The sequence below is a fragment of the Pyrus communis genome, chromosome 5 (genome assembly GCF_963583255.1).
Source record: "Pyrus communis chromosome 5, drPyrComm1.1, whole genome shotgun sequence".
In the NCBI taxonomy this organism is placed as follows: domain Eukaryota; kingdom Viridiplantae; phylum Streptophyta; class Magnoliopsida; order Rosales; family Rosaceae; genus Pyrus; species Pyrus communis.
This window is the reverse complement of record NC_084807.1, coordinates 6,429,721-6,442,124: the sequence shown is the minus strand read 5'-3', so window position 1 is coordinate 6,442,124 and position 12,404 is coordinate 6,429,721. Positions and strand designations below refer to the sequence as shown.

The 12,404-nt window shown below is 35.5% G+C and overlaps 1 protein-coding gene across 1 annotated transcript; it reads right to left on the bottom strand.

Moving 5' to 3' along the window:
- Window positions 1-8,112: 8,112 nt before the first annotated feature.
- Window positions 8,113-9,494, bottom strand: LOC137735530 (uncharacterized). The gene has a single exon (XM_068474958.1). It carries the CDS (start codon window positions 9,201-9,203, stop codon window positions 8,307-8,309), a length of 897 nt encoding a protein of 298 aa, XP_068331059.1. The 5' UTR covers window positions 9,204-9,494; the 3' UTR covers window positions 8,113-8,306.
- Between the last annotated feature and the right edge of the window lie 2,910 nt (window positions 9,495-12,404).

Below are 12,404 nucleotides of genomic sequence, written 5' to 3'. Positions count from 1 at the left end.
ATTAGGCGAAATTGTCTTATTCATTTGAGCTGCATAAGGATTTGCCAGAGAAAATACCAAGATAGAAGCAAGCACAGCCAGCAATATCCAGCCGAGCATAAGAAGAGCTCAAATGGAACCCTCTTGTCTTTCTTGCTCTTTAGAAAGCTTGGCTGGATGTTGCTGACTGTGCTTTTGGCAATGCAGAATTAAAGATGACAGGAATGTGGAAGAGAAGTAGGTAGGATAAGAGTGGATTCAAAGGGGTGCTCTCGCACGGTTGCACCTCACCATCCTCCATCCGCTCTTCTTTATGTCTCCTTTCTCGTATGTATTACCACTCTAACTCTTCAACGATAAAAGTGAAAATTAAGAACAAAATAATTATCGAATAAGCCGTAGTTAATTCATTCTGACAATAATAAACTCGTTAGAGTGCTTAGGCAAAATTTACAAATGAGATTGATTTTCACACGTTTTCTAACTTTCACACAATCCCAGGGCTGGTTATGAGATTTTTGAGGTTCAGGGCAACACCAAAAAATGTGCCTTAATTTTATATAAAAAATTATTTGTTTTTACACGTAAGATTTCGATGAAATTATACCTAGAAAAGTACTTCAAACACAATAATGTAGAAACATGGAAAAACTATTTTATTTTTATCAAGAGAATGGAACCAAAAAAACCCCGGGTATAAGTAGATAAATGATGAGTTTTGTTTTCTTTCTATCTGAACTTTTAAAGTATTTTTATATAAATCGCGATGTATTTTTCCTTATATGCTAACCTTTTCAATAAAGGACTAAAAATTAATGATGTTTTCTAGTCTTCAGTTGATATGTATATGCAATGAATGAGCACTAAATTAAACCTATTGGTGACATGTCATATGATTTTGCAAATTTGATCTAAAATTTTGCCTACGCATTACTCTTTGTTGAAGGTTAGACTTGAGTTGGAACGAATGTTCAAAAACTGCAACCCACATAGCTACTAGTTAGTAACTAAAAAGAAATTAACAACTAAACAGAAATTCGTAAAAATGAAAAGAATAAACATGCACATGTTCTAGGCCTATTTGACTGAATTGTATTTAGGACTAGAGGGGGAGAGGGGCCGGTGGCAAGAGAGAGAGAAGAGAGAGATTTAATTGTCACATCCCGGCCCAGGGCGGATCACTTCCCGGGCCCGCTCCACCATCGTAGCACGATATTGTCCGCTTTGGGCTTACCATTCCCTCACGGTTTTGTTTTTGGGAACTCACGAGCAACTTCCCAGTGGGTCACCCATCCTGGAAGTGCTCTAGCCCCCTTCTTGCTTAACTTCGGAGTTCCTACGGAACCCGAAGCCAGTGAGCTCCCACAAGGCCTCGTGCTAGGTAGGGATGAGAATATACATATAAGGATCACTCCCATGGGCGATGTGAGATGTCACAATCCACCCCCTTAGGGGTCTGACGTCCTCGTCGGCACACCACGACCAGGATTAGGCTCTAATACCAAATTGTCACATCCCGACCCAGGACGGATCACTTCCGGGGCCCGCTCCACCACCGTAGCACGATATTGTCTTCTTTGGGCTTACCATTCCCTCACGGTTTTGTTTTTTGGGAACTCACGAGCAACTTCCCAGTGGGTCACCCATCTTGGAAGTGCTCTAGCCCCCTTCTCGCTTAACTTCGGAGTTCCTACGGAACTCGAAACCAGTGAGCTCCCAAAAGGTCTCGTGCTAGGTAGGGATGAGAATATACATATAAGGATCACTCCCCTGGGCAATGTGGGATGTCACATTAATTATGTGGGTGTGTTGTATCATCCCATTGTGCCTTTATTTATAGTGGTAGGATAAGTTAATCATTACCCTAGATACATTAGGATTTACACAATCACATTCCTATTCTAAATATGATTGCAACAGCAAACCATTACTTCTGATTAAACCTCTTGATTGTTTAGACAAATTTTATAAATTTAAACTCTTACGAAAATAAATTCATAAAAGTGGGAAAGTATAAAAGGAGACATAGTGTTTCAAACCCAAGACATCCTTGATAATTTTAAACAACATAAACCACCACTTATGGTCAAACTTTTTGATCATTTGGCCAAATTTTATAAATTTGTATTCTTATTAAAAGAGATTAGTAAAAATTGAAAAATAAATAAACATACATAGTGTTTGAACCCAAAACCTCCTCATTAATTTAAAACAACAAAAGCCACCAGCTCTGCTTAAATTTCTTTTGTTATTCAATCAACTTTTAAAATTTTATACTCTTATGAAAATATATATGTATATACCTTCTTAATAATTTGGTGCCCCTAATATTTTTGGACCCCGAACGATCGCCTAGCCCGCATTGAGTTTGGGCCGGCCTTGCACACTCCTCTTTATTGTGTGTGTTTATCATTTCCCTTTGCAAACTTATAAACTAAAATACTTAAATCGATACAGTGATCCCTATGCCTATGTGTAAACATCGATACAATGATCCCTATGCCGACGTGTAAACATCTGGAACAAAAAAATTAGTTCTTGTGTACTAGCTTGCTAACCTGGAATTCTTCATTTTGTTTTGAATTTCTTTTTACAGTTAGTAAGTTTGCGTATGGTACACTTATTATACACATACATACATATTTTTTGAAATACTTCTGTTTTACTTACAGGTCTTAATGATTTGTTAAGGTGCACATTTTTTAAAACTCCAATATACGATACACATAACATATATTTACTTACTTTCTTTTCACGTTAATACATATTATTTAGATATATTTTTTAATTATACATATAAAATTCACGTATTCAATATGTATATTTAACTTACAATTGAAAAACAAAAATAAATAACTATTTTAAATAAATCAATATAAATAAATAAAAAAGGCCGAATTTTCAAAGTAATTTTTTAGCAAAGTTGCTGAATAATCACATGCTATACCTATTCCGTATTTTCCCAACTATTTTTTATTTGTCTCTTGTTTCTATAAGATTTGAAAGTCTACTTATTTCATCGTCAACTCATCCTCCTTCCTATGTGTTACTATTCAATGCAAGAACTTTGGGTTGTGAATATAATGTCTAGCACTAGGTGTCAGTTTCTAGGGCAAGAATGCTTTATATCCAACGTTAGAACAAAAATATTTTATTTTAATCAAAAGAAATTTAAAAAATACATAAACAATTATGTGAAGATTAACTTAAGCCTAATATATATTAGTTTGATTCCTCCTTGTTTATACAGGTCCAAGAAAAGTGGACCGAGATCAATCCACCACAGAAACCAAGGCCGCCGGCGATAAAGAACATAAAATATAACAAATATAAACCCAATTATTTGGAATCGGGCTCTTTGAAAAAAAAAAAAAAAAAATTATTATTGTTAAGAGATTCGGTATTGGCCTAAAAATTACAATGTTTATGTGGTGCGCGAGTAGAACAAGTATGAGTTAATTACGTCCTTCTTGTAAATGCGGACATGCTAATTCGTAACCGAGCTCGATCAGGCGAGTGTAGATGTATATGATGAGTCGAATGCGCTGCTGACTTCTGCACTTGAGTAAGTACGGCCGAGGAAGGAACACGTATTGGTCGTGGGTTCTAGAACCTGAAGACAAGGTTACTAAACCACTACGAAGTTAAATAATTGGTTCGACTTTCAATTTGCCTAACACATGATGTAACCTAGTAACAACTCATTGTGAAGTTATTTTTTTCTTAACCCACAATAAATGTTCCTAACCTAGGACATGTATACAATATCAAATAATATATCAAGTAATATATTTATGCATTTAAATATATAGAACAAACCGACAATGTGAATATCAAGTAATATATTCTCTTCTTCGATTGACTTTTTGTTGAGATGATTTTTAAATAATTATTAACAAATTAACAAACTAAACATAAGCATTTTGGTTGAGATGGAAATAAAGCGATGTAAGGGAAAACTGGTCATATCTGTCTTCCCTTTTGAAAACAAAGTCTACCTAACACATGTCCCCTATTTTAATTTAATTTGCTTGGCAAAGTACATGCAAGAGTAACATGCATGGAAGAATACAAGAATAACTTACAAATCTCGTGTATATATAAATATATAAAACTGAATACAAACAACCACCATATTCCATATATGTAGATACATGAAATATGATGAATGATTTTATAACGATTTTACCTCAAGAAAATTCTTTTTCCTACATTCTCTTCGATCCCAATTCGAATAGACCAATTCATGGTTTTGTTTTTGGGTTGCTGACCAATTTATGGTCAGTCCATATATGGTGAGCTTATTCTCTTTCTGCTCGATACTTAGGAATTTACGGTTGTTTATTCTTTTGTGGCCGTTCTTGCACTACTTCATCTACAGTGATGTGAAAAATTTGGTTTCAACATTGCTTGGCTCTTTATATCTTAAAGTTCATTTTTCTGTAGCTGTAAATCACAATCCATCACATACAAAACTAACTCATTAAAAGTATGAAAATAACATTTTATGCACTTTTAAATTGTTGTTTGTTTGTAAGAAGAAATGGGTACTTAACCCTGCATAATACAATACAAGATTCCCACATCTAAATATTGATAAACTTCAAATATATTAAGTGGTTCTACTTTTAATTCACCGAAATATTTCATGATAAAATTCACCCACATTCTTACACATTCCTTGTTGTAAGTTTGATGAAATGCAAACATGGTTAGTGTTGGACTAATAACTCGTCTATCTGAAATTAATCTTTCGACATTTAAGATCTAAAAACGTATAATCACCAAATTTTATAAATTGGGGGTGCTCCAAGATTGAACTAAGACTAAAAGAGGACAATAAAGTCAACACGTCTATCTGAAATTAATCTTTCGACATTTAAAATCTAAAAACATATAATCACCAAATTTTATAAATTGGAGGTGCTCCAAGATTGACCTAAGAATAAAAGACAACAACAGAGCCAACACGAATAAATTGCCGGGAATTTACAAAGAAATGAATGTCTTTGATGCTAACATGCACGCAATATACGGTGATCAATGTGGCTCACATTTATAGATACCGTTCGCACTTATTAATGGCAGCCTCATCAATATTCTTCATTTTCTTTTTTAGAAATGGGTAATGCTAGGGAGTTTAAATTTATAGACGTAATTTACATGCTAAATGATGTGTCATTCACTGACGGATCCATATGAGGACCCGAGAGGTCCCTCGATCATTCGGAAGCCCGAAGAAACACTTGTGATCGACTTTCCGGACCCCTAACAATTTAGGCAGGTGCAGTGGAGAGGCTTGTTGCCTCCATGGATGTGCAAACAGCAATGCTTATAACAAAGAAGAAGAAGAGGTTTTTAATGTTTGTTTTAAAAGACCTGGCCAAAACGATAGCATTTTTGAGCCAGGTCATTATAAAAAATTTTAAAACTAAAATATCACTGTTTTCTCTACAGAGCCCGAGAATCCCGGTCTTTTCCAGTATCCCTAAATTATATTTAAGAACTCCGAGCCTCAATCGTCGCAACCTTCCAACTTTAAACCTAACTTACCTTATCCCCCACCACCATTTGCCGTTCCATCGCCTTTAGCTGCCTAATTTTATTTCTTCCAAATTCATATAAGTTTTTTAATCCTAGACTCTAATCCCAACTCCCAATTAATAATAATATATATATATATATATATGTATGTATGTATGTATATGTTACATTAACAAATTTTATCTTTGTAGAGTCACTAATTGTGTTAGGTTGCTAAGGAGAATTTATTGGTTTTATTACCTTTGAGATTAATCTTAATTTATTCAATGAACCAAATTCAATAGAAAATAGTGATATGAAACCAAATTAGTCTAATATTTTTTTTTTTGAATTTTTATCTTGGGACCACCCGATCTTGAAATCCTAGATCCGCTATTGATGTCAATAATAAGAAATGAGCACGTTTATCAACGCTTAAGCAATAATCCAATCGTTAACCTTCATGTCATTTAGTGTACAAATATTTATGTACAAATTTAGTCTTCCAAGCATTATTCTTAGAAATGAGAAAATGTTAGTTCATCTCATAATATTGTAACAACATCCCAAACTATATAAGGGATCAAATCGTCTGCACATATTTTGTGTGTGGTCTTTCTATGACATCTATCATTAATTGACACATGTTACATTTATGACTACAAAGTTAAGGAGGGTTAAGTTTATTAATACACGTCAATCAACGATAGAGTTCGCAGAAAGGCCACACACATAATAGATACAGAAGATTTGAACTCAATTTATAATTGACAGATTACAAATTTAGTAGGGTTTATCATTGGCCTAGAGCAAGCAAAATTTTAAGGTGAATTCAACTGATATTCTGATATTAATTTGCATGTTGTGTGAGCAAGGTGTAACTAATATTCAATTAGTAAAATTGGTGACGAATACATTTTTCTCAGGCAAATATCAAAATTGAAAGTACCGTGTACTTATCATGAATAATTATGTACGGTATGAGTATCATTTCGATTCTCAACAAATTGTGCATTCTGATCTATAACTTATATGATTACAAGTAACTAACCACGATAATCATGTGATAATTGTACAGTATTTGTTGCATCATTTGATTATCTGCTGTCATTTAAAAGGTGTGGTTTAATTAGCATTTTCGTAATGAATTATTATGATCATTCTATCGTCACAATGACGTAGTGTTCTTTTTTATTAAGTTGCGAGGGGATTGAGTGATATTTGATATTTGTTGTCATGATAGTTTTTGCTTGTAATTCCATGTTCTCGAAAAAAACTAGTTCACAACTAACATAATTATTATTTTATATGATGAGTAATAAAACACAGAAGAAAAAGACCATGATTTAAACTTGTTACGGAAGAAAATAAAAGTAACATCATTATGCTTTAACTTCAAATCACAAAACAAATTCAAAACACGCAACACATTTGTTCAGAATAAATCGTTAAATTAAGGATTATGTTATTTACACATCATTTTTACATTTCACACACTTATTACTAATTTCTGTCATTTAATTGTTTTTAATTCATCCGATTTAACGATAAAAAATAAAAATAAAAAAAGAAAAAAAAGTATGAATAGCACGCTTCTAAATCAAATAAACTAAGCTACAATAAAAAATAAAAAAAAGCGCAACTAAAACTAAAAGTAGCAGAACCTAATATTTTAACAGCTAAAAAAAGGACTTGACCGTACTCAATCCAGTTCTCTAGGAAACCACACCCTTCAAACTTCAAACTGCATACAACAACACCATTCCCGACATAATTTTACTTCGATAGACTGAAAAATAAACGAAGATAATGTAAGAAATTAAACTGTAAAGATTGTTTAAAAATTCAAACAACATTGGGAATAACAAAGGTTTAACCTTGGTTTATTGTCACAAAAGTGGTTTTGCTTTCTCAATTAGTTAAAAACGTATGTCGGTCTTTGCACTTAGAATTCAAATTTTCTTCGGTATATGTTGTAATAGTTTAGAATGTCACCGAAAAAAAGAAAAAAAAAAGGAAATCGGCATGTATCGAGTTCTTCTTTCCATGACCGTTAATAAAGCCGCAGCCGTAGATTTGGTCAGGTGAGGCCCTTTCGATTGGGTCCCGCAGACAAGTAAGCATCTGAAATCTGAATCCGATCCATCAAATTTAAAAGCGCAATGACACAACGCGGAGTTTATTGCCTACAGCGGGACCCACCACGATTCAAATAGTTAATCAGTGGCGACGATGCCACCTCGATCTTAAGCGCTCGCTGGACCCACGCCAGCCGTTGATCACCCCACTTCCCATTTGGCCTCTGTGTTGTGCTTTTCTGATGTGGAGCATCCGCACTTCTCACCATTTCCAGAATGGAGGGCAATTTCGGATTAAAAAATATTACTCTTATCACTTATTTGTATCATCTATCTAATACAATTGAGATTTACGTACGTTGACAAAACTTATCTTTATTAGATAAATACTACAAATAATAGTACAAATAGATTGTAAATGTAACGTTACTTTTTCGGAACTATACAACAATAAAAAAAGAGAAAAAAAAATGGGATGTGATATTCACACATTCCTTTTTACTTCTCACACTCTTTTAATTTCAACCGTTGGATCAGATGAATTGAAGAAGATTAAGGAACAGAAATCAACAAAAAATATGTGAGAAGTAAAAATAAATATGTAAATAACTCAAAAAAAAAAAACTGTCCTGTGATATTGATAACCAACAAATAACAACAACATCACTGTACACAAAAGAGGACCCAACAGCGGGGTTGTCAACGGCTCCACAACAGTCAGCACGATCAACGGTTAGGATTTGCTCTACCGAAATCCGCCAGCTTCCTAGACCGGCTCTTGCAGAACGACGCCGAGACACGAATCTCGCCGGCTATCTCAGGTGGCAATCCCTTCTGGTTCCAGTGCCGGTTCGGGCTGGCTCGAACCAGCGGGCTAAGGCAAAACGCAAGGCCCGACATGTTGTTCTTTCCCTGCCCGGCACGTGCCCTCCGCGTGGACGGCGGAGCCAGCGCCGGCGTCTTCTTCCACTCCGGTGTCGTTGCCGACGAGTCACCGCTTCCCGGCCGCGATCGATCGCAGTCTTCGAAGGGATTGGGCGTTACGTCCGGCGACAATCCCCGAGGTCTCTGGCAACCGGATGACTCGTCGACGTAGAGATGCTTCGACCGATTCCGCGTTTTTCTGGCGAAGATCGAAGAGAACCACGAGGGCGACGAAGCCGACGACGAAGAAATGGCCGGAAGCGACGAATCACTAGGACCCGACCAGAACTTGACGGATCTGGATCGAAAAAGACTCGATAGGAGCGAGAACCGGGTCTTGCTCTTCTTACACGAACCTTCAATGGTGGAGGTGGAGGTGGAGTTGGCGGTGGCATATGTGGGGCCCACCTGAGGCGTACTGTAGAATCGAATCCGGTGCTGGTGCCACGTTGAGACGTCCGATTTTCTTCGAGAGACGTAAGGGGAGACGGAGCGGGGGAAAATAAGCGGCCGAGGGTTGGCATCGGACTTGCGGTTGGGTTCATCGAGCAGCGCGGCGGGTGTCCGGGAGTGGAGTCTCGAGAGCTGGGCCTGGGCCTGGGTTTGGGCCTCGATGATGGCGGCGAGGCGCTCCCGGAGACAGGAGGCGCAGACGCCGAGGGTGCTGGTGAGGTCGGGGAGGTGCTTCTTGCACCTCATTTAAAACATTTACTATTCAAACCCACAAAATCGAATTGTCAGTTGAAATGTGTATATACAAGAAGTGGGTACGCGGAGAAATATCAGGGATTTTTATGGCATTTCAGAGGACATGGAATCTTTTGATTGCTGGGTGCAAAATTGAAAGGGATGGATGTTCTTCTTCTGGGAACCCAAAGGCTTCTTCTGCACTGGCCAAAAGGGGAAGCCTTGTCTCCTTCTTCTTTGTTTGGGTTTTGCAGTGAAGAGAGGGAGAGTGGGTGGGAGTTTTTATGTATGAATGTGTGTGTGTGTGTGTGTGGAAATGAGTATATGGTATCTTTATTAAATTAAGAGTGGAGAAATAACACATTCAATAGAATGGTTCGATAGTATTCATCTTTATTTATGAACGAGAGATCTTATACTCGAATATCGTGAGTGGCAAATTTGATATCAAATTAGATTGTCACTGTGTGGCCTAGTCTAACTCCACCTTTCTCTTAGTGTAAAATATATCATTGTAATAAATAAATAAATAATGAAATTTTTTGAAATAAGTCCAATTTTATAGGCCAACTTTTTAAATAGCTCAAATTTTTAATTACTTTGGACCCATATTAAAAGATCCCATAAAAAATCTAGAGAGAGAAGTTTAGAGAGTGAAAGTAAAACATGTGCTGGGTTTGGGGTCATAATTCAGTTACTTATGAGGAGGCTGGGGGAAAGAAGATGTTTATGTTAGGAAATAAATTTGGAAGACAAAACCTCTCTTAATCATAATTACCCAAAAAATATTTTGTTGAACTTATCTGCTAATTGACCGGTTATTAGTCAACCGAATGTGTGGTTTCTCATCGATAGTTGACAGTCATTCATGCAAAATGACAAAGTTGAATAGTTAATTTTCCATTCCATTTTAGTTTGATTTTTCATAATAAAAACTAAAACAAATCACGTAATTTTCTTATCTTTTGTCAAACGATAATATATTTACAAAGATTGTTCCAAAGTACTCACAATTACCATCAGAACGAGGGTAGCCTCATGCAGGTATCAAATTCCTCCCAAACATAATTGTTCTAATTATTCATATGAATCCATTCTTCCTTTAGTTTTTGGGTGGCTTCTAAGTAACTTCTTACATTGTAGCTCTGGTTTTTGATAACCAAATTATCTTAATATTATCATCATTAGCAGAGAGCACATACTTTATGTGTGTGTGAACAACCGTCCACTTCCTCCCACATTCTTCTCAAGTGCAACCGCTTCAGTTCATTCAAACTATTAAAAAAAAATTCATGATTTCACTTACTTGTATGAAAAAATGATGCTAGGACAATTTCTCTTAATAAGTGCATATTTTTATCTTATGTAAATATTTTGATACAAAATTACTATTTTGCCCTTCTTATGTAAATATTGTGTATCAAAAGTGAAGACAAAATAGGAAAAAAGGGGATATGATTGTTATTTTGTCAAAAGGTAGAAAATTACTCTTTTGCCCTTCTCATCTCAACATTATGTATTCAAAAGTGAGGAGAAAATTTTAAAAAAGAGGGCAAAAAGGTTGACATGGTGTGTTCTCTTAATAATATAGAATAGAAATAATATAGATAATATAAATTAGGTGAAGAAAAAATGGGCTTATGTGGCAAGTAATCCTATCTCAATCTTTGGGTAGTTGGGAGTTTGCATAGAACTATTGGTTGGGCTAGTTTTACCACCTTGGTGGAGAAGTCAATGAAACGCGCGTCGTTGAGAATAATTAAGCTGGGAAAGGTTATGGAGCAAATTTCAAATATCTATTTCATTTTTATTGCTAACAATATTTAAATTGATGCTAATTAAAATCATTATTTTTTATTTAATTCTTACTTACTAATGAAATGAGAAATAATTAACTCTTCCAAAAATATAGTCGGATGTAAGGGCCCTTTTTTATCTTAAGGTCATTTTAGCTCGAAAATGTGCAAAATATATCTCCATATACTTAGGTAGTAATATCCTAGTGAACATTTGAAGAAACAAAATGTTGCTGGAGATGAAAAATATAATACATTTAATAAATAATATTTTCCTTTCTTTTATTTTCTTATTAACTAAGAAGCCATATTGCAAAAAAAAAAAAAAAAAAAAAAAAAAAAAAAGGAAAAAGAAAGAAGGAATTAAAGTAAGATGCCATTTATCTTTTGATTGGGAGTTTTGAATGAGATGGAAGGATTTTAGAGGGAGAATGTATCCCTTGGGTTCACTTTTTCCGTGTGTGTTGAAGACTCGACAATTTGAAATGAAAATAAATAAATAAATAAATGTTCTAACCAATTTGTTGTGACGAGGACCCAAATTGCCTTTTTTTTTTTTTTTCAGAATATCAAAAATGGAATTGTAATATAGATTAAAAAGGTATAATGCCTGTCAATATTATACCTATATTTTTCTCTTTGGGGGGTTTTGGTGGATGCAAATTTCGTCCAATGTTGAATTGATGAAAGTCTACCTACAAAATGATAAACACTGTTAGTTTGATTGACGAATATCCAAGAAAAAAAGGGAAGTTGTTTGCCAAAGGGCCTTTAATGCCCAAGTCAGAGAGATAGTTTGAGAGAAACTAGAACATAGAGAATTCAAAGTAAAAAAGTGACGATTACTGGTTTTCTTATTGAACTTGGCTATTTATAGGAGTGAACCCTCGCAGGCAGCTGGGAGAGGAGGTCGCAGGACATACTAGGCAGACTGCTATGTTCTGCTAGTGTGATGCAGACCCGACTCTACAACTGCTCATGAATAGTCCTGGAGGTCTTTGGTAAATAACTACGTCGTAACATCAGGCACCCAAAGGAGACTCAGGATGGGATACTATGGGCTTAAAGGGTACCTTGATATGTAATTGACCAAGATGCCCAATACATGAAGGGCAGGCAGATGCTTGGCCCTTTGTGGTACCCATTGGTCTGCTCATGACATTAAGAAAAAAAACTATCATATTCAGCTGAAAGTCCACGCATCATTTTTCTATTGGATGTAGTTAGTTTATGCTTCCATAGGTTGAGTTTGTTCCTCCACTTGCAAATAACGTATTTTCATTGTAGAAATCTTATTATCATAATCATTCAATTTCTTAATCTTCATTTGAAGATCATGCTTGCGAAAAACCATCATTCAAATGTATCAAGTAAATGGATGGTTCATCATTAGCATGTTACTTCATACCTACACTAT